Raw genomic sequence first — 27,875 nt, 5'->3', positions numbered from 1 at the left:
GCTTTTGCCCTGTTTGGTTTTAGGGAGGCATGTGTCCAGTCTGCTTTGCTTACAGAAGATTGATCTAGCGGGCTTTAGAATCTCCCCTAGCCACATTCAGTCTTCGTGCTAACCAAGAAGTTATTTTTGTCCTTCAGATTATCTCTTTGTCTATAAAGATATGAAAAGTTATAATAATGTATTTGCAAATCTCTGTACTTTTAAAAATGCCTAGTCCAGAGCACTGCAGCACAAATATACATTGTATCTACACTTGTCTTAATTTGCCATTGATTAGATTTTTCAGGGCTATGTGCCTTAGCCTAGTCACGAAACGATCTTAGCCTAGGTCCTAAAACTTCTCATTTAAGCGCCCTGAGGTTTGTTTCGTTTGGCCTTAGCGGCATTTCACATGTATTGTGAATCTGTGGTGGTGTCTGTGTTTGGTTTCTTGCTCAAGGCAGAATAAAAACTGGAACTCTACACTGATCAACACCTACATCTAAAAGTAAGGGGAATCAATATAAATCCAATGTACTGACAAATCTAAAGTGTTTGAATTATGTTTATTATTTTCCCACCCATAAAAAGCAGGTGCTTTTTGTACAATCTAATTGATTTTCACAAATCTGAGGAGTTTTAAAAATAAGCTTTTTAACATACATATTGATGCCTAAAATGAAAGGTTAGTTTATTAAGGCCAAGGGCAAAACATGATTTACTAAAAATGGCTTTTATATAGTAATGAAACAAGAATTGACCCTTAATGACATTGGAACTTTTTTAGAATTTTTTTAATGTGAAGAATGCAAAACAAGTGTATGATATAGAGAACCATTGCCTAGTATGTAGTTTTGTATTTTAGTGATGTCTCATTTACTTAAATATGGTTGACATTGGGTGTTAATGATTGTGACTGGCGGCATTTGGCTGGAATCGTCCATGTCAACAGACACGCTTCTATGGTACATGGCAAAATCCATGGAACATAATATTAGTATCTGTACAATGACATGTGGAATGTCAGTGTAGTACTATAACATTAATCACAATTAGTAATGAAAAAAATCTGGATTCTAAACATCTTAAAAATCGTCTCTTATTAATTCTCTCTTTTCGTGTTTCTTTTACTGTGTGACTGTCTTTCCCTGTCACATTTCTGTGACTCTCTTTTTTGTCCTTTTAAGGAAAGTAGTCTGTGTTTGGTCCTGTAGACCTGTTGGTTATGAATCTCTTCTTACTAAAAGAGTAAAAAATACAAGTCAAACAGAGAGAGAAGTGTAGAGCATGTTAAGGAGGGCAGACCACTGGAAGCTCCAGGGCTCATTTGTTGTAAATGAGGCCAGTACTGTGCTCCTCCCCTGGGTATAAATCTGCCAGCTTCCCTGACTGAGCCGTATGAACAGCCAACTCCCAAAGCTATAACACTTACAGTGCAACTTCAAAGCTTCTAAATTAAGAGTTCAATTATATGTGCTCTACAGGTTTTTGAAGCATTTCTTATTAAATAAACCACCTCATACCACTTTGTAAGCCTTAAATCACAAACTCACCAGCACATTGCAAACTGAATGTAGAAATATCTGAAGTATCAGTAAGTGACCTATACATAATTGATGATAGAAAATGACAAACCATCTTAAAGGCATTGTGATTACAGTAAAACAGAGGCATTCTATATTAGCCGTATAGTAGCTTTATATAGGTGGAGACATCAGGGTAGGCGTGAAGTTATGTAATATAAATTGTTTTAGTGATTGTAATAAAATTGTTGCATTTACCATTTCAAAATTACAGCCTCAAATTTCACAGGCTCAAAATTAACTGGACAATAAACTGATAAGCAGTTTCAAGGGCAGGTGTGGGTTGTTTCATTATTACTTTTTAAGGATATTAAAGGGGTCTGGACTGGAGTTGATTCCAAGTGCTTTGAATTTGCATTTGGTATCTGTTAATGGAAACTCTGAATATACAGTCCAATGAAGTAGCAATGCAAATAAAGGAGGCCATTATTCAGCTGAAAAAAAAAAACATCTAAAAGAGATGCAAACCACTGGTACCTGGCAATATAAAAAAACTCCCCACTTTTGGAAAAAGTGTCTTTTGACAGATACAACCAAGATAATTTTGAGTGTGAAGAAAGAAAGGAAGGGTTCATGATCGGGAGCATCATGAAGAAAGTGTTATGGCATGGCTATTTATGATCTGCAAATATATTAAATATATCTTTTTTTCCTTCTCCCATAAAGTTGCTATTGTTGAGATAGATAAAAGGTTGTGGTGTGACAGTAGAAATATACAATCTTGTTCAGAAGCTCAATCAACCTCAATTTTCACATTTAGATGAAGTACAGCCTCTGTAGCTGTAGCATAAAAACTATTAAAAAATATTCAGTGTGGCATTTGCAAATATTTGGACACACTAAGCATTGCAAAGACTCACACTAGCAAATCCAATATGAAGCATGTCAACACTTAATTAGTAACTGTCAGTTGAATCAAATGTATAAGCTTTCTAAATTCTTTGACTCTTCAAACTTTACATTAAGACTCATCAACCATGGCTTCTTGTAATCAACTGTACAGATATCTGAAAACTAACAGAATCGACAAATGCACACAAAGCTTGTCAAGTCAGAGAGGTACTGCTAGTAGAATATGATTCTCTAAAGCAGAAAACTTGAACCTATTTGTGTGGTTGTTTAGTGCTAGGTGTGGACTAGACGAGTATAAAGCTCTCCACCACTAGGCTATGGAAGGGGTTTGGGGGGGGGGTGATCATGCAACATCCAGTTGCTAAATGCAAACAAATTCTCTCAGCAATGCTCCAAAAGTCTTCCTTGGGTAGAACAGACAGTTACTCTAAATAAACCAGGAAAAACTCTTGATTTTGTAAAAATAAACAGGTGTCCCAACCTTTTTAGCCAAATATTGCAGTACAGATCTACAGATGTGCCCTGATAAGATTTTCTTCAGGCAATTTGTAACCCTTTAAATATTTGTTTTCCTGAATAAAATGCAAAGTTGAGTGTATATAATTATTCAATTGACATTGTTTGTTTTATAAGTACTTATATTAAGAGAACAGCATATAGGTGATGTGCTCTATGACCACAGCTGAACTGAGTGTACGGACTGTTTGAGTCAGTGTCAGAGCTGAGTGGAAAAAGCCACCAAGAGGAAAAAAGCCTTGAAAGTCACTGCTTTTCTTCATGGTGAAGTATGCCAGTGGAATGTAAACAGTATGTGGTGAATGAGAGAGTTTGTATGTATTTTAGCTGCTAAATCTAATGCCTGGCTGACATCCAGGACTGCCCGACCTTGTTTTAGCAAGTCAGAAATGAGCTGATGTCACAGTGACACAACTTAAACGTTAAACTATGGTAGTGTCTCTTCAGGTGGTAAAAATACTTTATGACAATTGTGACATACTTTGGAAGAAAATATTGTGTTCTCTGCATTTACTAGTTTAATGTTCTCTGCATTTACTAGTTTCATGCTCAATTGCCATGTCCATTGAATGCTGCAGTGACCCGCAGGATATGGGTTTGGGGTCTCCTGCGTTGAATGTAAATGGGATTTCTGACAGAGTCTTTTATCTGTTTTCATGATCATTACCTCCCACATATGCTAGGAGGTAAATTGTATTTTTTATTTTGTTACTGAAATATAACATAAACACATCATAAGACTTGCAATGTGATATAAATAACAGCAGACCTAAACTGTATTATCCCTGTGAAGCAACAGAGGGAGGTCTTTATGCTGCTCATGTGCTCATGTGACATAACTAGGCTGGAGGCAGAGCGAGGCAGAGGCTCACAGTGAACGCCACACCAAACTAGTTCTTAGTCTGTGAATAATGATTGCAGCCAAGCCAACTGCTATATGTGCACATAATACACATTTAAAACTCCCAGTCTAGAACTTCTACAAACGGTTACATTGTATAGACAAAAGTTTATGAACACTTGCTCATTTACTAATTTGTTCGAAATGAAGGGTGGTAAAGTTTTTTTTTTTTTTTTTGCTTTCTTTGGAGAAACTAGATTTTTGAGCATTGCTGTGAGCATTTGCTTGCATTTAGCATCAAGAGCATTAGTAAAGCCAAGATGTTGGAAAATCACCACTTACCTCATCTGAACAACTCCCCAATGCAATACAAAAGCAGAGGATAGTGCACTACAACGGTGCTGCACAGCTCAAGACTGGAGGCTTTATATCCGTCTAGCTCACACCTGTCATTAGGCATGGAGCCAAAAGTTCAGGGAGCCCTATTCTATTGACTACTTTTCTACGGGGGATAAACAAGATGCCTTTGTGCACATCTGTGTCAGCAGTGGGTGCAATCGAAAGTAGCTGAGTAAATTAATTAAAAATGTCCACAAACATTTGGACATTTGGTTTTTTATTCTTCCATGTTATTTGCAAGCCATTACCATCCATCCAGCATTTCTACCAGTCCGCATAGCTGAGTATGCTGCGTGAAAATCATTTAGAAGGGTGTTATTTTAGAGGGCAGCTGTTTTCCTGTGAGGTGATATGCAATTCAAAGTAAAATCACATCTCTGATGATCACATATTAAAGGAAGCAGAAGCCTGTTGCAGTTTCCTGAAGTGAAAGGTTACATTGCATATTCATTATCTGAGATGTTTTTTTTACATGTCCTGTAGGCTAGTGTGGATGACTGTACTGTGAAAAAAGGTGTGTGTGTGAGTGTGTCTGAGAGAGAGTTTGTGTGAGTGTCTGTGTGAGTCTTTCAACTTGAAATGTGATTGAAATTTTAGCACCCATTTTCACAATATCTTGAGCTATTCTGATATGAAGTATTGAATAGTTAATGATATTTCTCATTTCACGTTTCATTTGTTTTCTGTGCAAGTGCTTCTTGGACTTGGCCTGGCTCTGCTTGCTTGTGCCAAGGGCACGATATGACCAGAGATGAGTTGAATGACAAACTTGATTTGTGATGCTTGACTGAATCACTTGTGCAGTGCCTCATTTTAATATCTTTCCACACAGGTCCAAGGACTTGATCAAAGAGGCCATATTAGACAATGACTTCATGAAAAACCTGGAGCTGTCTCAGATCCAGGAGATTGTGGACTGCATGTACCCAGTGGAGTACAGCAAGGACAGCTGCATCATTAAAGAGGGAGATGTGGGTTCCCTGGTCTATGTTATGGAAGGTGAGTTACAGGGACAGTAAAACATTACATGAATGTTTGCATAAAAAAAAAATTGAGAGCAGTGTACATGTACACATTTTAATATTGTTTGTTTGGTTTTCTCTGTAAATTTGCGCATAGAACAATATATTACACTGATGGTTTGTGATGCAGTTTTGAATGGACCTCAGCTAACTTATTGATTAATTGATACTTATTTAGAAATCAAGGGTAGACAATAGAAGTTAGAGAATTGTTTTATGGATTATATTGCATTCATAAGCACAAGCTTTAATGATGTCAGGATGTTAGATGATCCTCACTTCACCTCATTCCCAATTCCTCAACTTTTCTTAAAAGTATTATTGCTCGACAGCTCAATGCTGTGGCACTTTATACCCCTCTTGCACATGCCTGGCATTAGGCATGGGGCCAATAGTATTATGTTTATTTGTTCCAGACGGCCGTTTTTTACTGACAGTATTTCTCTACAGTGAAACGACATGCTGTTTGCACATCTGTATCAACAATTTAGCTCTGTGCATTCACTGAGGTATCCACAAACTGTGGATATTGTATTTGGCCATATAGTGTCTATATACAACATCAGTGGTGTTTAGATTCATTACTGTGAGATGTCACAGTCATACATACACACCTGTACCCACGCATAAAGAGTTCTGTGTGGGCCTCTGGCAATCGATCCTCATTGGTATGATAGCGACAGCAACATGACTTATTAATGGATTCAATCAGAGAGTGTTAGTTCTAGAGAGTGTATGCTCTGCAGGCCTGAGAAATTGGAAAAAGGCCCAAACATATTACTTGTAGATCAATACTGTTCCATCGTTCCAGACTCTCATTATGTACTCTTTATAGCTGTACTTGAATAGTTTCTCTCCAGCCTGATACTGTAGTCTGCGTTGTGCTTTTCAAAGAAAAGGAGGATTAATTTATCAGGGAGAACAGATAAAGAAAGCACAAATTGTTAGTCCTTAGGGTAAGTGGATTCTTTGTTCCTCCTCTTTGTGGTCTTGTGGGAAGGTAAGCACACTTGGTTGGATTTAAAGGATTTCCTTGGATGTGCTTCAGTGTTTTGCACAGTCAGTTTGATAGGAGTTGGACACTTTCCTAATTTTGAGAACTTTGAAATATGCCAATTAAAGAGAGTGAGCAAGAGAGAGAGAAAAGGACATCTTGTCACTCGTGGACAGACAAGCAGAGAGAATTCCATTTATTAAATGCCTTGAATAAGCAGCCATACCTCTTGAACTTTTCCACATTTTTTACATTATACTTACACATCTTAATGTATGTTATTGGGATTTTCTGTGATAGACTAACACGAAGTAGCAATTAATTGAAGTAAAGTGAAGCAAATAGATACATGGTTTTCAGAACTACTTACAAATAAAATCTGGAAAGTAGCGTGCATTTGTATTCAGCCACCAGAGTCAGTACTTTGTAGAACCACCTTTTGCTTTGAATTGTACTTGTCTTTTGGGTCTTTTGTGGTATGTCTCTACCAGCTTTGCACATCTAGTGGCTAGAATTATTTTATTTTAGCTCACGCTCAGGAAGATTGGATGGAAAGCATCTGTGAACAGAAATTTTAAGTCTAGCCAAAGATTCTCAATGGGATTTAGGTCTGGACTTTGACATGAAGGTCACGAATTTGCTTCAAATCATCCAAATCATGGCTGGAAGGTGAACTTCTGCCCCAGTCTTCTGCAGGATTGCCCTCTGTTGAGCTCCATTCATATTTCCATAAACTCTGATCAGCTTTCCTGTCCCTGATAGAGAAAAGCATCCCCACAGCATGATGTTGCCACCAGCATGTTTTACGGTGGGGATGGTGTGTTCAGTGTGATGTGCAGTGTTAGTTTTCCCCACACATAGCGTGTTTTGCATTTAAGGCAAAAAGTTCAGCTTTGGTCTCATCTGACCAGAGCCCTTTCTTTCACATGTTTGCTGTGTGTGTACAGTGGGCTGAAGAAAAATGCATGCCACAATTCAGATTTCTTATTATTACTATGTATCAATTTTGGTTTTGATGTTTTCAGTTTCTCTTCCTTGTTTAAAAGACATTTGTTTTGTGTAGAGGCTATACTCATTTGCATAAAGTTGAGTTCTGCTGAATTTTTTCCCCTACAGCATGACTGTGTTTAATCTAGCAAATCAGATTCATGTTTGGAAAACAAAAAAAAAAGAGGAAATGGAGAAGTTCAAATGAATTATGATACACAAAACTTTGCTGAGAAACAAATATTGTTCCGCCCCAAGTTTGTGGGTGTTTGAAGCGTTTAGTGTGTTTAAGGCTGCTCGAGTTGTGTGTGTATCAGTGTGACTAGTTAGCATGCTGGATAATCTAGCAAGCTACCGGTCAAGCATTTTCTGCTTAAATTTTTGTCTGTGAGTGGTCCAAAGAATTGGTTGGGACAGTTTTTTTGGAATGTGGTTTTACTGCATTATAATTAATTTGCTTAAAACTTATAAAGTCAGAACTTGCTCTGTTGTCTCTATACACATGGCTTCAAACTGTGTACTTTCATAGGAAATTACTGTGCATTTAAATCCAAGAAGAGCAAAATAAAGAAAAACAGAAGCAAATAAATTGTCCAAAAATCAGCTAATAGTGATTTTTTTCTTGTTTAAAACTAACATTATTTAAGAAAAAGTTCCTTGTTTGATGGAATCCATGGTGATTTTTACAGTTTTAACATGCTGTAACATCCAAAGTGGTTGCTAGTTTGGTCTTATGGTTTGCTAAGTCTTTGCTATTATACCCTAGCTGATTCATATGGCCTAGGTAAGTCACATAGGTTAGGAAATAGGTAAGATTCACTGCATTCTGTGGCATGCAGTGTTGCTAGATACCAAAAAGCTGAACAATCTAAAATTGGAGTGGTGTTGATATCTTGAAAAAGGCACAGATAAAATCTGACAATTCTATTTAATGGAACTAGGGTGCAACAGACATCATGTCATGGGAGAAGCTTCACACTATGCACCGTGAGATCTTAGGCCCAATTCTATTTCTCATTTGTAACCCTATCCCTTTTTTTCAAGTTACCCCTAAGGTGACCCTAATCCTCCTTCTAAGAAATGGAACAAGTAGACCTATCAGACACTAAAAGGAAGAATAAGGGAAATGGAAGGGAAATACAATGGAAGTGGAAAAAAGAGAATCTCATGGGATCATCACTTAGGGATTAAAGATGATTTTCTCTGAATGATTAAATGCAAGCAGTGGATAACAGTGCGACTGCTCTAAATGCCTAAGGAATTCCCAAGCTCCTGATTTAGTTTGTTATTATGTGTGAGAATAACCTTGGCATAATAGCTACCTTTGATTTGTATTAAAATATGTTGATTGGAAGGCCCTATGCTCTGGGTGGTGCTTCACACAATTTAATGAGTCAATTTCACATAGGTAATACTGCTTTAATAAAGCTTTTTTTTTAAGGAACAGACCCTGATCACTCTAAGGCATAGACTTCAAGGAGCACTGTTTCATTATAATTATTTTGTGTTTTTTTTTTATTTGGTTAATTTTGCTAATTTACAATTAAAACCTAGAAGCACAGTATTAGCCTGAATAAAGTCTAACGTAGCTGTTAGCTAGTTTACAAAGGGTATCTTTCACTAAATCACTCTAAGGTTATTCAGATGCAGCACGTGCTGAGCTGTACACCACGGAAGGAAGGACATGACGAGAATCACACTCTAGGAGATATTTCAGCCTGGCTAATTGGCATGGCCTCACCATAGGAGTGCCCAGGCAGGAAATGCTGGCCTATTAATGTGCTTGAAATGTCATATTAATCTGTGCTAATGCTGCTACTCTAATTAGGCCCAATATGAATAAATAAAGGCTGTTCTAATGACTTTAGATAATGCCAGTTACAGTACGAGATGGTGGCCTGTGAATTAGATGCAGGGTTTCAGAGGATCTTGTTATCCATTAAACCTGCTGCTATCCACATCTGCCTAGTTACTATTGCAGAACGGGAGGCAGAGGCAGATTACAGACTGAGAGTTGAGAGAGTGTTCCCCCTTAGAGTGCAGTTGTGACATGCAGGCTGTACCCCACATGCTGAACATTTGCATAGAAGATCCAACCTGTTCTGTTCTGCAGACATGACTCCATGCTGTTTTAGAGCTTGCATTCATTCTTTTATTATTAGAGAATACGGAGTCCTTCTGCCTCTCTTTCACTCATCGACAGGCGAGAAACACATAGCAAGAAACACATAACTGGGTACTGACAACAATGTGTGTGAATTACTGCAGGTTATAGACATACATATAGACATACTCACAAATATAGACATACTTGAGACAAGGGACACAAGACAATAATGCAATATAAGAGTAAGAGTGGGGGGGGGGCAAAGAGTGAATGACAGTAAAAGTTTAAACTTTTAAACTTTTATATATATACATATATATATATTTAACCTGTACAAACATGACTGCAAATGTGGAGGGCTTGTAAAAGTAAGTGCGTACAGTTCTTTAAAGGTCACAGTTGTTGGGGGAATTAAAGTGGATATGACAGTGCAAGTATAAGCATTAGTGCTGGTATGTGTGTGTGAGTGCATTTAAGTTCTTAAAAAGTTCCAGTATTGTGTTGATAGAAAGGGGGGTCAGAATGTTGAGTGTGTGTGAGCTGGGGGCAGGATAGGGAGGGCAGGGTAAAGCAGGGAGAGAGTTGAGCATCCTCACAGCCTGGTGAATGGAGCTGTCCCTTAGTCTGCTGGTCTTAGCCCCGAGACTCTGCAGTAGGCTGAGGAAGCTGTGTAGTGGATTGATAGGATCTCTTGCTAGGTGGGGGGCTTTCTGTGTGAGGTGGGAGCTGTATAAGTCCTGAAGGGAGGGGAGAGAGGTGCTAACGATCTTGTGAGCTGCTCTCACAATGAATTAAATATGTATGCCTATGAATCTGAATATGTATCTGATAATAGAATAGTAGTTTAAACGTAGCCTTATTAGCCTTAAATTGTGTGATTTAAATTAAAACACATTGGGGGCACTGTGCTAAACTGTTTAAACTCTTCAAATGAAAAATTGGTTCTGTAAATTACATATCAGCTTATAAAGACCGGCATCAAAATCTGCTACACAGATCTGCTAGCATCTAATTTAATAAATTGACAGATTGCAAATTGCTCATTGGACCATAAACCCAGGGTTTATTCAAGAATGCTAATGTGAGAACAGTAGTATGTAGACTATTGTGAAATACAGTGATGTGTAGATTACAGTGTGCAAATAAAAACCTGAAAAAACATGTATTTATATGTCAGCTACAGTAAAAGCGTGCAGTGTGGCGGCCAATCTGAACAGTTATGTACCAATTTTTTTTACAGTCTTGAAAAATTCTTTAAAAAAAAAATATTTTGCACATTATTCACTTATGGAAAAGCTGCTGGCTGTTCTCGCTGCGGCCAGAGTAATGGGAGAGTTATAACAAGTACTTCAGAGCAAGATGTTTTGTTCCCTGACTCCAAGGGTCATAACTTCCTGTGTATGACTGAAAGAGGGGGTGGAGGTCATGCTACTTATACATTATGACTTCCTGCTCTGGTGGAGTGCAGGGTTGCGGAACAGCGTGTTGAGAAAAGAACACTGTGTTTGGTGTAGTGAGGAAGTTTCTTGCATCTTGCTCTCCTTTCCCAGAAAAGTTGGATTTTTTGCAGATGGGATACATTCCCCAAAAGCTGCATTCATATATAATTTCATAAATAATGCTTATGGTCAAACAAATGGAATCTCCAACCAGTTTTGATGTGGTGAGACACATCTGTTGTACATGCATACACAACTCCTTGTAGCTCTGAAGCAGTATAGCCTCTTTGTTCTGGATATATTGACATACTGTACCAATGGATATGACTTAACCACAGTGTTATCATGTACTCTATATTCAAATTTGAACATTTGATAGCATTGAAGCAATGAACAGCTGACATAAAAAGCTTGCTGTTCTGCACAGTGCTTTGGGCCAGGTAAGAATATAAAGAAGTTCAAATGGAACAATTTTGCATGTACCGTCATGGAAAAAGGTGGCCCAGCAAAGCTTTGCCTTTTTGAAAAATAAATGTGAATAATATTATATATATATATATATATATATATATATATATATATATATATATATATATATATATATATATATATACAGTATGACTTAACAAGTTAATACAAGAAAAAATGCAATTTCCTTGTAAGAAAAAAATGGTATAATGGTACGTGTATTCTTTACAAACTGTCACGGTTCGGGGGTCACAGTTTGGTACTCGCAAACACACGCAGAATACACGATACACAGGCTTGTGGAGCCAATGAACGTTACCCAGAAAGTACAGCTGTAGCTCTGTTGCTATTAGCAACTCCCTACTGACTTAGCTCATAGCCTGCCCTTAAGTTTAGCTCTGACTGAAGTTGGAGCACACAAGCAGAGAGCACATGCTGAAACGCAAATCATTCAAACTGTCCACAATCCGTCGCCGGTCGCCTATCACTTTCCAGTGTGAACGCAGGGTCAGTGTCTCTCTCTCTCTCTCTTTTGCTTGCGCCGTCTGTCTGTCTCTATCTCTCTCTCTCTCTCTCTCTTGCTCGCTCTCTCGCTCTTTCCGCGCTGTCTCTGTCTCTTATCTATCTCTCTCTCTCTGAGATATTACAAAACAGCACAAAAGGATCTAGTCTGCCAGACCTAAACCACACTGTTAATTCATTTTTAAGTGATTGACACCACTAATATAATTTCATTTTATCAATCTAATGCTGATATTTCTTAAAAAGAACTTGAACACTAACATGCATCCAGTAATATTTTTAGGAAGAATATTTGTAGTTTAAGAAGTAATGCTGTTCTTAATAAAGCTCCACAATCAGGCTTATTGTTTTTTCAAACAAGATTCAAAAGATGGAGCCTCTCATGATAGACAGTAGGAGAGAACCCTGGTTTCACGCTTTTAATAAAGGAGCGCATGCTCCGTTACAACATTCCACCCTCCGTGTGAACCTAGCAGAATTTTTTGTACCGTTACACTCCTAGAGGAAAGCATTTATTGCTACTTAAAATGTTACATTGACATACCAAAATGTCTGGGGTTGGCAGTGTGTAAAGTGATTATAAGTTATAACCTCAGCAGATGGCTCAGGAATGCCCAGACCTGTATATGTTATAATGTGTTATCTTGTAAGTAAGCTAAAACACCAGCTACTGTACAAGGTGACTTAAATTATTAAAGTTTGAGTGAGGCCTGGTGGATGGAACATTGCATTTTAACAATGACACACCATGAAATGCATTTTCACCCACAGTGGACAGTGTGGTGAGTGGTAATGTTTGTGACTAGCAGTGTCTGGCAAGAATTGTCTTTGCTAACAGACAAAACACTCTGGCATATCAATGTAGAATCTGTTCCCAATGATTAGACCCTTGTTAGAGAGTTTGGTTTTCTTTAGATTGTTGAAGTGAGTTGATCACCATGGATAGATTCAAAGAGCTATCTGAGGTCTTCAGAAAGAAGGATGTAGATGCATGAAAGCCTGGGAATTTTAAAGATCAAGAACATGAGGGCAAGACAATACTTACAGGAGAACATGTAAGTAAAGACCATAATACTTTTTGAAATACTTCTGAACAGTGTGTTCAGACAGAGAAATGTCTAAGTTGAATAATTTGTGCACGCTGTCAGAAGACATGTTTGGCGCTAATCAAACACAACATTTGAGAACAAGAGACTAACTGTGAAGCATGGTGGTTGAAATGTCATGGTTTGGAGCTGCTTTTTCACAGTAGGTTTTGGCAAGCTTGCATTTATAGATTCTTCACTGTATTTGAGTGGTCTTGAGGAAAATATGAAACCATCTGTTCAATCTCAAGGTGAAACCTAACACAACTGAAAGAATTCTGCATGGAGGGCTAAGAGACTGGTAGACGATTATAGGAGGTTAATTTTGAGTTTTTTTTTTTTTTTTTTCAGACGAAAAGGGTAAATACCAGCTATTAGGGAAAAGGGATGTCAACTTTGGATGATGCTAAACAGGATGACAACCAAACCAGAAAGCTTACAACTGTCTTATTTATAAAAAGATAGATAAATCCTGTATATAATATACAGTATACTATTTTTTGGTGTTACAGTTAAAAACTGATACTTTAAACATTATGCTTAAGGTTTTAATTATAGCATATAGTATATGATAATAATAATATATAATAATATAGTTGCTTATGCTGAAATATAAGTTTTTTGTTGTATCTCCCAGCACTTAACACAACTATCAGCTAATTAAACCACATAGGATAAGCTCTTTATTCTTGTTCATAAATGTACCTAGGTTTGCATAATTTGTTTGTGTACAGCCTATACAGTGTGTATGTCAGTTAAAAGTGTTAACAAAGAGGTGCACAGTAAGTCACTTTTAATTTGGTTTTGTTCCTGAAGAGATGGAGGTTGTGTCAGGTCAAACCTAAACGATTTTCTCCTCATTTGACCTTTTAACCAAGAATTATAGCCTCGTTCTTTCAGACCTTTAATGATTCTCTTGAATGGTCAATCAGAAGAACAGAATCATCAATCTATACAGTTACTGTCTTTCTTTTTTTTGTTAAAGTTTTTATTACTTCTGTCAAAGTCTGACGTGTCCTTCACGCCTTCTTTGCTTTTACAATGTGTTTAATGTCCATGCCCTTGCTCCAGGTTGTCATTTTCATAGTCTATTCATAATATTAAACTGAACAAAAAGACTTCTAGCCTTTTCACATTTTCTCATCCATCTCCTAATGGTGCCAATGTGTGCTTCACAGTAATAGTGTCTGAAAAATATAAATGCACATAGACACAGAGCAGCAGTTATGTTTGAGAGTATATCCACATTGAAGGGCTCCTTTTATTTATTCAGCTTTCTATGTCTCCTCAGTTAGACAGCGACAAAAGGGAACGTGTCTGATGCGAAAGTTGTCACATACAACATGTTTCTGGGTCTGAAAAGGAGCGCTGTGCAAACACATGTCACTGTTCACAAGCAGGTGCAAATTTGTAGCTATGAGATCGTTATCACATAACACTTCCATGCTATTGTTGGCCTTGTGAGTTTTCTCAGGCTAGCCAGCATATGGCTTTTCCAATGTTGGGATCTGGTATTCTTCTGTTGTGCACTGTTACTACAAATATCACAAACCAAGGTTGTCAACAAATGTTCATAGCAGGGAATATACAGAGCAAATTGTAAAAAAAAAAAAGATGCAATAGGAAAAAGATTCTAGCAAAGAGAAACATTCCATCTGCAGAGTTTTTAAGTGAGTTTAGATGATTTTAAAGCTGATGTCCGTAAGTTTGGGGATTTAGGGCCCTCTTTAGTGAGAATAGGTAATTGAACCAAGCATGTGGAAGAATCATTTTAAACTGGGCGGGTGTGATGTGGTCTCCTTTCAGATCAGATGAATCCGGTTCCAGGTTATGTTCAGTCAGAGAGAGAAAGAGCGTGCTCAGTCAGAAACTTCACTCCTTCGTTTCTGTGGTTTTACTATGGGTGAATGAGTACTGAGGTCTAAGTTTCCCCTTCTGAAGTCTCCATTGCTCCACCAACCACTCACAATCAGTAGAACTGAGCCGGATCCTCTTTCAGAGGCTGTACATGTGACGTAAACACGTAAAGACAAGTGACGTGGCCAGAAGAACTCCTGTGAAAAGCGACCCAACACCCTATTTTTTAGAATGAATATATTAGTCTTAGCAGGGATGGTCATTCCAGCACACTGGTCCCATTAAACACAATATTTTGTCTCTTCTCCACTCAAAAATGATTCTGCTTTTAGTTTAGAAACAAAATAATAACGACTGCCACTATAAGTATGTGAGAACAAATTTGTATCCAAAAAGCATTTGATATAAAGTCAGTCTTGCTTAAACATAAGCTTGATAAAGTATTGAATAAGTGAACTTGTGGATTTCATATAGTCTAATGTTTGGCTTTTTTGCAGATGGAAAGGTCGAGGTGACTAAAGAAGGCTTGAAGCTCTGCACCATGGGACCTGGGAAAGTGTTTGGAGAGCTTGCCATCCTTTACAACTGCACCAGGACAGCCACAGTAAAAAGTAAGTACCAACACTTACTCACACATATACAGATATAATGAGCCAGTTTTAAGTAGATTTTTTTTTGTATTTGCCAGTTTTAAACTAAAAGAATCCATGATAACAGATCTTTTAAACTGGAAACCTGAACCTCCTGAGAGCATCACAGCACAGTGTCTGAATCTGTGTTTTTTTGCGTCTGTATGGCCGATACCATATCAGTATCAACCGGGGTTGGGGGCGCTTAAAGAAACACTGCACAATGTCTTGTAATAAAAAATTAAAATAGAAAATCTGAAAAGTGCCTAAAATTTTCCTGGTTTTTACCATATTTTGATTACATGTTCAATTAAATAATTGTATGAAGATAACAGGAGCTTCTTGTCAATCATTATCTACTGCAGCCAATCATCTTAACAGATAAAAAAAGGCAAAAACTGCATAGCAACCAATCAGGTAATTATATCTTATTCAGGATAAGACAGAAAAGCTGGTATCGGTATCAGTAAGGAAAAAAATGGTATGGGGGAATTAAGAGGTGTAAAAATGTTTTGACAGCATTGTTCTTTTAGCAAAAAAGACCCATTCAAAGGAACTCAGCGGGTGCTCATTACTTCAAAGACAACATCTGTGCCCCCAAAACATGAGAGTCTGTTGATTAATATTAATATTTCCATGTATTATTTAGACCAAATGGAAAATTGGTGTGTGTGTTATATTTCAACAGATGATTTGGTTTTGGTTGATTGGCTATATATATATATATATATATATATATATATATATATATATATATATATATATATATATATATATATATATATATGTATGTATATTTTTTTTACTGCTATTATAATATTGATGTTGGATTTTTTTATTATTTTTTTAATACACCCTATAGCCATAGTACAGCAGTGAATTACAATTTGGCCTCTACATTTAACCCATTTAGAGCAAAGAACACAAACACTCTCACACAATAGTGAACAGGAGCAGAGAGCACACATATTCAGAATGGTGCAAGTGAGGTTTTGGTGCTTTGTTCTAGGGCCATGAATTTTGAGAAAGTGGAAGGTGCTGTTTCTTTGCTCTCTTTCACTTCTTGCCAGTTCCTGTAGTCAAACAGCAGACCTTCCAGTCTCATCTGAAGGCTCATATTACAGTCAATATTATTAATTTCTTACTTCTTACTAGTACATTGACACTTAATAACTTCCATTCTTCTGTTACATTACTTTTAAAATAATTATATTCCATAATAGCTAACACTAAGACTACAGCTTTTAAAATTTAACTTGCCTTATGCATATCACTGTAAGTTGAATGTCTCCAATAATTACCATGTATATTATGGCTGTGTAAAATGAATTAATACTCATTGTGCCTGTGCTTTATATGTGTATGAACCTGTTTTAAAATCTCAGAGATGTAAAAAAATGTATCTAATATGGCTTGTGGAAGCATATTCTGAGAGTGGTACAGAGCCTATTTATGAACTAATTGGCATGTTATGCTAATTGCTAATTAATTGGTTATTGATTGCTTAATTAGGGCACTTTTCTCTGATAGTTGAGCTCTTTAGTGGAATGAAGGACTGGGGAGTCTCAGTAGGCTGGGAAACCTCAACCTTTCTGTCAGTCACTCACAGCACATTCTTCCCTGCAGTGATATGTTGCCTTGGAGATAAGTCTCTCTGAATAGAGCAGAATCTTTGAGGAATCTAAGAAAGCACCCTCGAGGGCCCTGGATGTGCAAGTGTGTGGGTGTGTGGGGGGGAGGGAGGTGTAAATCCTGCTTACCTTTGGACAACATCCATCCAACGTCCAGTGTGAATCCACAATAGCCTTGAGATGATAATTGATAGAACTCTTTTGCGATAATCTCATTTCATGTGATAATCTGTTGTCTTTTATTTTTCTGTCACAATCCTCTACCGTGAATGTCGTATATTTAAGGTACACTGATCTGTGCCATTTAAAATCAGGTATCAGCCATGAATCAGCAGAGCTTAATAAAAGCGAAAAAGAGTATCACCGTCAATGTCCAGAAACATTAAGCTTATTGTTTAGCTTATTGAGCTTATTAGTGATATTAGACAGTAGAAATGCCCCAACTCAATCCAGTGAGTCTTTTTAAAAAGTCTGATCATGGCATCAGACTTTCTCTTTCACTTTTCACTTGGTTGGTGAGAAGTGAGACGTAGTTTTGCCTGCAGGACTCTCTCATGCACACTTCTGTGGTTTTAAAACAGCATTGAACAGAGCATTCGGTACAGAGTAAGTAAATGGAGGTGCATTGTAAATCATTTATAGGAACAAATCAAAATAGATATTTCTCATCAGTAATCCACAAAAAAGTGTTTGGAGTGTTCACCACTATACACACATTACGCATGAAGTGATTCCACTAAAGTAATTTAGTCAACCTGTAGAGTACTACATTATTTAGATATTCAAATTAGAGATGTATTGAAATGTATTCTTGGCAAAAAAATAAACAAAACAGATCCAAAACCAAATGCTAAACACATTTTTGCAGGTCAAAATAACATAAATCAATTTAGTCAAAAAACTACAATAACAAAACACTGAACAATTTTAATTTTTTTTGCCAAAAAAAAAATTAATTTACTTGCTGAATATTTAGTGAATATCCAATTCAAATTATTATTTTATGCGGGACACCCATATTTGATAACTATAGATATAGAACTGTCAAAATTGCACTGTACAATTACAGAAAGAAGGAGTTTCATCTTCAGAAGTTAGATAAGAGAGGATGGATAAAGACAGACAGGGGAATGCAAATGTGGAGAAGAAGAAAAAATGAAGAGAAATGACAAAAGACAGAAACAGGCTTTGAAATGACATCACAATTATGGTAGTACTTTTATCCCCATTATGGGCTAACTCCTGAGATGTGGCCTTTTAAGTAAAGGAGCACTGTCTGTGCCCATTGCTCAGCTCTAAAACTAATGGTCTATGACAGCCAGCCTAACCACCAATCCATCCTACTATTTATTGAGAGAACATGACCTGGAATCTGCCTCCCAGAGAGCATGAGAAAAAGAGTCATGATTACTGTAAATTTGCTTTTCTGCTGTCATCCATTCAGCGAGTTTTAAAATCTGTTTTTATCCTTTCAATAATAATTGAGCTTAAACATTACCAGACAATCAACTTTTTTCCCTCATTGTTTATGTTTATGCAATCCAACTGTTCCCTAATTGCTCACTGTCACCCGTGGCCTTCTGGTCTATATCTGCTTTACGCACTACCCTGTCTGTTTCATCCCCTCTTTCCTCTCTCTCGCCTGTTTTCCCCTGTTGTTTGGCCAATACTCATCCTTTCACGTACACTTCACCCCTTTCCTTCCATTTATTTTCATTCTTTTCTCATTCTACGTCCTTTTTTCCTCCGTCACATATTCTCTCTTCCAGCCACCTCTTTGCTCTGTCAGTTATGTTTACTCCATCTCTCTCGTCTCTTCCTCCCTACATCGCTCCCTCTCGTGTTCGAGACCCAGCTGTGGCCCCTACTTGCTCCCCTCACGAGCTCTGTTTATTATTCACTGGTTCCTGCACTCCTCCGCTCGCTGGCTCTGGCTCTCTGCTTAGTGTCTGATGCAGGAAGTGGGTTGGGCTGGAATGGGCTGGGCTGGGATGGGCCTTAGCGGCGTACGCATGGCTTTGTCTCGGGGCATCTAATCTCTTTTCTCACACAGGCAAATGTGATACATGACCCCTGAGCACTGCTAGCACATACCAATCAGCTCGTTTAAACAGTATGTTCTATCAGCCCCTCTCATCAAACTCAGTACTGCCAGAGAGAGAGAGAGAGAGAGTGAGAGATACTGCCACAGCTTTTGGGGGAATTCCATTATTTTCTAATGAAATGAGAATGAGGTGCGTAAGTGTTGATATTCTCAAAAACTCTCTCATTAAAATAATGTGAACACACTTATTTTCAACAGACACTTCAATCACTGAACTGTACCGTTTAGGGATGGGTGATGTGGCCTAAACATAATAACAATATTTTAGGGTATTTTTGTTGATGATAATGTAATTCTTTTGCCATTGACAAATGACAAAAAAAATTGTATTTTCAAGAACATACAACTGCAGCAAAATAAATACTAAAGTTTTTTTTAAGTATGACAGTAACTTTTGTCTAATTATTAACAGCAATAGCTTGCCAAGACTTAACAAAATAATAATATTACATAAATAGTCCAACAAAAACTAAATTCTAAAATGCAAATGTATTTATGGCATGCATCTAAACTTCAAATATAATTTCTATTACGATTATTAAAAAAAATCCCATTGCACTTCACTGTAACCTATAAAACAAATACGTAATAAACTTTTTTAAAAATAGAATAGCTCTATAATCATGGTATATTTCAAATATTATAATGCTATTATCATGTACAATAGGATATGGCGCACCCCTAGTAGCTTTCACACATCATGTTCATAAATAAATGTCAATGCATACACACCCACACTCACCCAATAATGTGTGTAATAATCTTATAAGGCTGCCGAGTGGAGAGAGTGGGATGTAGAGACAGGTGAAACACAAATTGATGAATTTGAGCTCTCCTTCGAGCTTCTGGAATCAATTGCATTTGTACACAAGAAAAGCCAGCTAATAATTTAACTTCTGCAAGATATGCGTGAAATGTAGTGGTGTGGTTGCAAGGATGGCTTCTTGATTCTGGTTCACCCGTAAATCACGACACTGCTGTTGCTGGTATGTTCTTGTGCCTGCAACAGATCACTGGATATTAAGACAAAAGACAGACCAAGCTAAATGTGATTTTCCATTTTCTACTTGGAGGAATATGAATCACAAAGCTACTAACATCATGAAGAAAGCTTTATCACTACGATATTAAATCACCATCATTCACTCCAACCTGTGGATGCAGTTGGGGGTTTAAACTATTCTGTCACTAAACCTGTCTAAGCATTCTAAGCATTGCATTCTATGCACTCTTCTCACATCCTGCAAGCTACAGTCAGCACAGTTTGCAATTTGCAAGCCGAATTCTTGTTGGGCACAGAAGTGGGAGGTATTTCCTGTAGCTATTCATGAAATCAAGTTAAGGCCTTAACCTGTGGAATATTGGTTTGTCCAACAACTGCATGATACCGGTTCAAATCACCTCAGAGTTAATATGGGAACATCCTGAGACCACCGCTTCTCAATGGTCTTGATGTAGTTCTTTTAATCCACAACTGCAAATGATTATTGTATTCACACATGCACAGTTAATCACACCAAATATGAAAATGAACCAGTTTGTTTTAACCAAACTAAAAAGTACATGTGGGAAAATGCTTTACATGAGCAACAAAGTGGTTCACTTATCTTGTTTTGTTATATCACCTTGTTGGTCTGTGTTTTTGTGGTTAAACAGACTGAATTTAAATAATATTCGGATACTAGCAAGCAGCACCCAAATCAAGTAATTATAAAAAGCTGTTTAAATTAAATTAGGTGTTGGAATGTTCTCACTTGAATAATCAATAAACATACAATTAATATATTAATCTCACTTTAGCAGATCATTGAAAGCAGCTGTAGAACCTTTTTGTGAGTGACAGCAGTTTGTGTTTGATTTACTTTTCATGTTTTTTCTTCACTGTATTGTGCATTGGCAGTCCTATCACAGTGGAATGGCTTGCAGGCCTGTTGCAAAAAACTGGCTATCTTCTTAGGTTGTGACTGACTGTTTTGCATGTGCTTGTCCTCTTCATATTGCCTGATTAATTTACTAACATTGTACTGCTGAAATCTTCAGTCCCCAGGGGCGAAAGCAAAGCTTAACTGCAGTATTATGAAATATTACTTTTTCTAATTCTGTTACAAAGTTGTTTTGTCTTGTCTTTGTATTTATTGAGTTTTACAGTGAGGTGCAGTAGAATGTGCAACAAAACATCACTAAGCATAGCTATAAAAAATGCAAAATATGAACAAAAGTTTGGGACAGCTGATCATTTCTTATTTCTTTCAAAATCTAAAATATTTTGCAGTAACTGTACAAGAATGGACATTAGCATCAGACAGGCAAGGATATTGGACGATCACATCATTACCTCATTTCCAACTCCCCAACTTATCCCAAAAGTACTGGATGAAGCACCAAAGAGTCATGTTCTACTGGTACTGGTTGGTACATGTAAAGGAGTTTATGGTATATCAGGATGGTGGAGGATTTTTTAGTCTTTTATCTAATTGTCCCTGACCTTTAAATGGCTCTGCCTTCCTAACAGTACATCTCTACTTGGACTAGACAAGCTGTGTCAGTGGTGGGTGCAGCTTAATGTGTTTTTATAAAATGAAGAAACACATACACCACAAGATATGCAGTACACTGCAAAAATAATCAAAATATAAAATCAATGTTAGATTCACTATTTGGGTTATTTCTTTGTTATTCAGTCAGGCTTTCTTTCTATGTTGGCACACCTTAGAGACTGTATTGCTTACACTTTACTAAAAAAAATCCAAATATCATGTGACAGGAACTACTATTGGGAGTTAAAGAATGCTTCACTGAGTTGTTTTGTCCCGTACATATGTGACACTGTGAATCGTGGAATGTTAATCACTCTCACAATTCAGAAATGATAAACAATGATAATTCACAATGTCTTTTTATGAGCATTCTGCCTGTTTAGGCTTACTTACAAGAGAACACCTCATAACATATACATGTATAGGCATTTCTAAGCTGTCCCCTGTGGTAACACTTCATGATCATTGTAGATACTTCTGTTCCATTATGTTTGGCATGACAAAGTATAAGTGTATAAAAAAGCAGAGCCTCTTAACAGTTAGTTAAAAGCTTTTATAGCTTAAAGCTCCTGACCTGGGGTCACCAGGCATATGCACAGGAGTACATTTATGTGTGTGTGAGTGTGTTCAGGTATTGCTACTTCAGCCTGTGGCTTGTGATGTGGAGTGGAGCAGGGTAGTATTTTGGGTTTGATCACGATACACTTTCCCAGAAACCTGAGGCTGAAAGAAGAGGGCTGAAAACATAGACTGAAGGAAGATGGTAGAGAAGGAACAGAAAGAGGAGAGGGTTTGAAGAGGAGCTTGGTGGTCTGATGGTGGTGTTTTTAATAGCAAGATAGTGAAAACAAAAAAATGAACATCCTACTAGTATCTGCTTCCATGGTAACGTGTGTGTGCATGTGTGTATGTGTGTCTGCTCTCCCAGGGAGTCATTTTTAGGGGATCTTTTTATTCCTTGGGTGGAAGGAGTTGAGTCATCTACTTACAACCTCCCTTTTGTTGAAGTCACTGACTTTGACTGTTTTCGTGTGTGTGAATGTGTGTGTATAAATGTGTGGTATTGTCTGTGGTGTGTGTTCAGTGTTGTGCATGTATGTGAACTTGTCTCTGTCTGCGTATTTATATTTATTGGTTATGTGTTTTAATGTTTTATGCATTAATTATGACAGTACTTTTTCTAGGGGCTTCAGTATTAAATACGCAGATTTGCACATATTTTATAGTTATACACACAGTATGTATGCATACATATTTGTGGACACGCTTTCTAATGAATGCATTCAGCTATTTTAAGCTGCGTCCATTGCTAACACATATATGCAAATGTGCACTCACTGCTTGTCTAGTCTCTGTAGAGAAGCATTGTCAATATAATATGACCCTCTGGAGCAGGTAAACATTAACTTATTTGCACCTTGCCTAATGCTAGCTTTGAACAGTGGAGCGATGGTTCTCTGGAATGATGGTGCTCCATCAACTATTTTTGGGTTCAGTTGGGGAGTTAAGTATGGAGGAGGGGGGGAAGTGATAATCCAACATCCTGATGTCACTAATGTTCTTGTTGCTAAATGCCATCAAATTCTCACAGCATTGCTCTAAAAGCTAGTATGATGTTAATAATCCCCTTTTTGTATTGAAGATTGGAGTAGAATAAATGATACTGGGCAGATAACATTTGCCCCTGAAAGATATACCATGGTAACTAAGAACAGCATGAATTTTCTTCTTGCATCAAGCAGCACAGCAGAAAGGTTGTAGCATGACGTGTATGGCTAAATTTGCTTTATGTTAGATTGCACACTGTTATTTTAGTTTACCATTATTTCACTTCACCATCATGTTAACTAAAAGTGGTCACTGATTAAAACCCTTCATATAATAACAGTGTTGTAAAAGAGACTACATAGGAAAGGGGCTACATAAATTACAGTTCACACTTACATAGCCAGTCTGGGGACAGAAATTAGTATCATATCCCATGAATGTTGCCCCTATTTTTGACAGATGCCAATGGTCGCAATCATTATTCCATTATGTCAGTTCACAATAATTTTAGTTAAGAATAGCTACTAAATTTAACTCCCAATAGAACAACAGTGTTTAGAAAAATCACTCTTAAGTAAGCATGAAACAATAGAGATTAGTACCAGTTTTGAATGTGTAGAGAAAGGGACATCTTGTAAACAGTGAACATCTTTATGCCAGTAGAGACAAGATGATAAAGTACTACAGTTCTCCTTCAGGCAAATATTATTCAGTGTTTATGCATATGTCATGAAATTCCTGTGTGTACACAGTCTTTAAATATAGTTTTATCAATATTTGTTTGTAGACTGGCTGATCTTTTGAGATAATAGCTTTAACAAAATACCACCCCCTCCTTATGTCTGCAGAGTTTTGATTCTATCTACATTCATTCATATTTTCTTCTCACATTTGAAAAGCTTAGCATATTAAAGCAAACACAATTATTATTATATAGTATTTCTGTGGAAGTCATTTTAAACTTTAAAGATGTTTTTCCTGCTTTTCTTACATGTCTGTTGTTACCTCAACAAAGCATGTGCATCTGATAATAACAAACCAATAGAGATCAGAATCAGCTGTACAGGATAGAACAAAAATTTCATTCTGGGTCTTGGTGGGGGTAAGAGAACCTCAAGCTCAGATAGATAAAATTGTCTCTAGAGTCTCCAGTAGCAGTATTTAGTATTTAGTATTGAAAAATAATTAACACAACTCAAGGAATGACATAATTCAAAAGAAGCACAACCTGGAATCATGCTAACAGCCTGACAATCTGCTGTGCTTATCATGAAAAAGGTGAAGGTGTGAATAGATAATAGCACTGCAATCAAAATAAATGTCAAGCTATTGGTGACAGATGACGCATAGAAGTGTGTGTGTGAGCTACATATTGAAGGTCAAAAGTACACATGTTGACCGTGAGGAGTCTACTTCTGTGACAACTGCACATTGTGCACTACACGTCATTGTACAGTTAATAAATAAATCTAATTTTTAAAAATCTGTTATGACCATTCTAGTTGTAATAAAATACCAGCATTAAGGCTTAAGCAGGAAAAGCAAGTGCAATCACAGCCTATAGCATATATCCAGAAGGTTTTGTTTGGATGAGCTCATGAATATTCATAAATGAATCACAGCTGTAGGCGCTGACAGAAACATGTGTCAGACCAGTATGTGTTACATGTCGATGTCTCAAGAAATAAGGGCTGTACGCTTTTGTGTCTTTTGTGTTTGTGTTTGTGTGTTTATGTGGGCAAAGTTGTTCTCCCCTTATTGTGTGTTGTAGTGTTGGGTAATGATGTGTTTAGGGCCTGCTTTTGAGATCTGGAAATGAACATGAGGTGTCCTGTGGTGACTGGCTCACTCTCAGTCAAATTAATGGCTTTATGTTTCACATTGATGTCTCACGACCTCTTGATTATTTCATCAGTGAAGCATATTCCACATTAAGTTCTTTTCTTTGTGCATAGGGAGTTTTAGGATAATCTCTAAAACAAGTTCTTTTTAGACTGACTGTGCTCCTTTTTAATCATCAACATCATGATGATGGTGTCTGTTCTAGAAGCATTTGCACGCTTCTAGTTCATTTGCTCTGGTGCAAATTAGCTAACAAATTTGAGAACTTGCCACATTTTTCACTGGGTTTGGTATTTTTCACACATGGCAAAATCCAAGTGCATCAGTATGTTACAAACCATGTTAGAATATTCTCTACTTTTACTAGTCAGACATGTCTGAGGACTGAGGAATAGAAAAAGTGAATACAGGAAAAAGGCCCTAAAGGGACTTAAGTAAGCTATGCTGTGCACTTTGTTGTATCGTATTTTTTGCATTATAAGGCACACTTAAAATCCTTTAATTTTCTCAAAAATCATCAGGGCGCCTTATAATGTATGAAAATAGACCAGAAAATAGACGTTTATTGATAGTTTGTCTTATAATCCAGTGCACCTTATAGTGCAAAAAATACACCTTCCTTCCCTCTTTTTAACTTCCTGTGGGTTCTGTTGGTTTATTCTAGCAAATCTCCATAGGGACCTGAGGCGACCCCACTATGAGAACATAACGCTCAGTGAGGCTCCCCTAGATAACGCAGCGCTCTCGTACAACCACATCCGCAGCCCTCATCTCTCCGCCCACAAACACTGAGCAACTTTAGATTATTTCTGCTTTCTAGGTTGCATGTGTAATTGGTGTTTTTGTGTGCGCCTTGCTTTCAGCAAATATTTGTGCGAGAACTCAATCATCGTTTCTTTGTCAATAATATTGTCACAAGAGGAATAACATGGGGGGGGGGGGGAGCTCTCGCTTTAATGAACGAGTCAGAGCACAAAAGATTTAGCTCATTGGGAGATCATTTCACTGATAATAGTCTGGAGAGAGAACAATCCCATCTGCCTATCACACAACACTCATTACTCTAGGCTACACACTTTCTCTCTCCTCTCCTTTCATTTGTGTCTCACTCTATCAGACTGGGGCTCATGTGATGCACCTTTAAAACTCCTCTTACCTCCTGTGCTTGACAATTGCCCTTTCAACCACCACAACCTCTTGTCTCACCTTTGAAAAGAAAAAAAAACTTGCGTTAACTTCTTTTTGCCCTTTCACCTAAATGAGTAAAAATGTTATTAAAAGGCCATATGACGATTTTTCCAGGAGAAAGAAAAGAAAAAGCAGAAATATAAAACATTCCTCTCTGTCTGGTTGCCTTGTGTATCTGGGTCGCCTCTTGTCCTAGTGCTGGGGGGGTTTCTGGCCTCTCTTTCTGTTCTATCTCTTTTTCTCTCACTCATGCACTCACCTACTTACAAATTCACACACATACACATTCACTCCCTCCAGGAAGTCTCTGGTTCAGTCATTTCAACATTATTTTGTGCATGCCCACCTAGACTGTGGCCGCTGTTCCTCCTAAAATGTAGTTCACTGGGCTTCCTAAAAGCTTATCACCTCCCTATGTGTTAACCAGAGCGATGGAAAGGTCTCAGCTGAAATCTCTAACCCAGTTACCCGCAGCCTTTTATGTACTCTACTCTGACTGTGTGTAATTTGACAGCTGATAAGTCTCTACGGGGGAGACCTGGTTTGCTTACAAAAAAAAAAACCTGACACAAGGTCCAATCAAAAAATACCTTACAAATATTATAACCAGAATATGAGTCAAAATCACAATGATACCTGTAAAATGTTTCATCTGAAATATTTGTGAAGACAGGCATGAGAGTTACAGTGTGTGAAGTTAACAGCTACGTTAGGATGAACTGTTGCTGGAAGCAACGTTTGATGACATTTGAGCAAGCAGCTTTTGACACCCTTTACAGCTGTGTAGCTCTCACTACAGAAATGTGCCTGCTATCATAACTATTATCCTGTACCTTCTTCCTGCCAGATCAAATTGCCACGGGACACAGGACTGTTTTTCCACTCCATTATTTTCTATGAGAATGTTCTATGACATTTATTAAGCTTCTGTGGAGTTCTTTTTGTCACTGACAATCTGATTGTCAGTTTGGCAGCATTAGTGCATAAACTGATGAAGGTTCTTGTGATTCTTTGTTTTATTTCTGTGGCTATGTATTCACTAAGATAATGAGATGGAAGACAGTAAATCATGCCGGGGCAGGTTCTGTGATGTGTTTCCTGTCCCTCATGAATAACATTAATGGTGGAGCAATCAGAGAGCATGCTGGGAACTGAGTCTTCTCTTGCCACACCACTGACACAACTCTGTTACTTAAAATTATCCTTAGAATATCACTGTTAAAATGAATCGTATATCATTTGGTTATTAGAATACCAGTAAATGTTTTCAAATAAATCGTAATAAGTGATGCTTCTGACATGTCTGTCTGATGCTGTGATAAAGCTTGCCTGCCTGAAGCTTCTGATCTGAGCTGTTGTTCCCCTGGTTGGCTGTGTACAGTGTTTTTGCAAGTCTAATTAATTCTCTGTCATATGACTGAGTATGTACTGGGATTCAGGCTCAGTGTCAGTAATTGTTTACTGAGACGAAAAAACATCAGCGCTTCTGTTTTTCGGTCTCATTTGATAATTTTTAGTTTTTTTTTAAATCATAGTTTTTCTATTTCATTTTTGTTTATTAATTTAACAATTTTAAATGAGTAAAATGTTACAATTGACCAAATGCTGAAATAGGTTTTTGTCATTTATGGTAATCTAGTTTACTGTACTAATTTTTGACCCTTTACTCTCACTGGCAGGCAAAAGGTTTTCCACAAGGGAGTGCTATGAGCACTCATGTCATAAGCTATGTTCACATTACCAGA

General features: G+C 37.4%; 1 protein-coding gene across 2 annotated transcripts in view; it reads left to right on the top strand.

Annotated features, from left to right (window-relative positions):
- Window positions 1-27,875, top strand: part of prkg1a (protein kinase cGMP-dependent 1a) — an 87,259-nt gene that overhangs the window by 13,346 nt on the left and 46,038 nt on the right. For both annotated transcript variants that reach the window (XM_049481583.1, XM_049481582.1), the window contains exons 2-3: window positions 5,003-5,169; window positions 15,149-15,262. In XM_049481583.1, the coding sequence (XP_049337540.1) occupies window positions 5,003-5,169; window positions 15,149-15,262 (281 nt within the window). The remainder of the gene's footprint in view (window positions 1-5,002; window positions 5,170-15,148; window positions 15,263-27,875) is intronic.

This window comes from Astyanax mexicanus, chromosome 7 (genome assembly GCF_023375975.1).
Source record: "Astyanax mexicanus isolate ESR-SI-001 chromosome 7, AstMex3_surface, whole genome shotgun sequence".
Classification (NCBI taxonomy): domain Eukaryota; kingdom Metazoa; phylum Chordata; class Actinopteri; order Characiformes; family Acestrorhamphidae; genus Astyanax; species Astyanax mexicanus.
The sequence above is the reverse complement of the archived record's forward strand: the minus strand, read 5'-3'. Positions and strand labels throughout refer to the sequence as shown.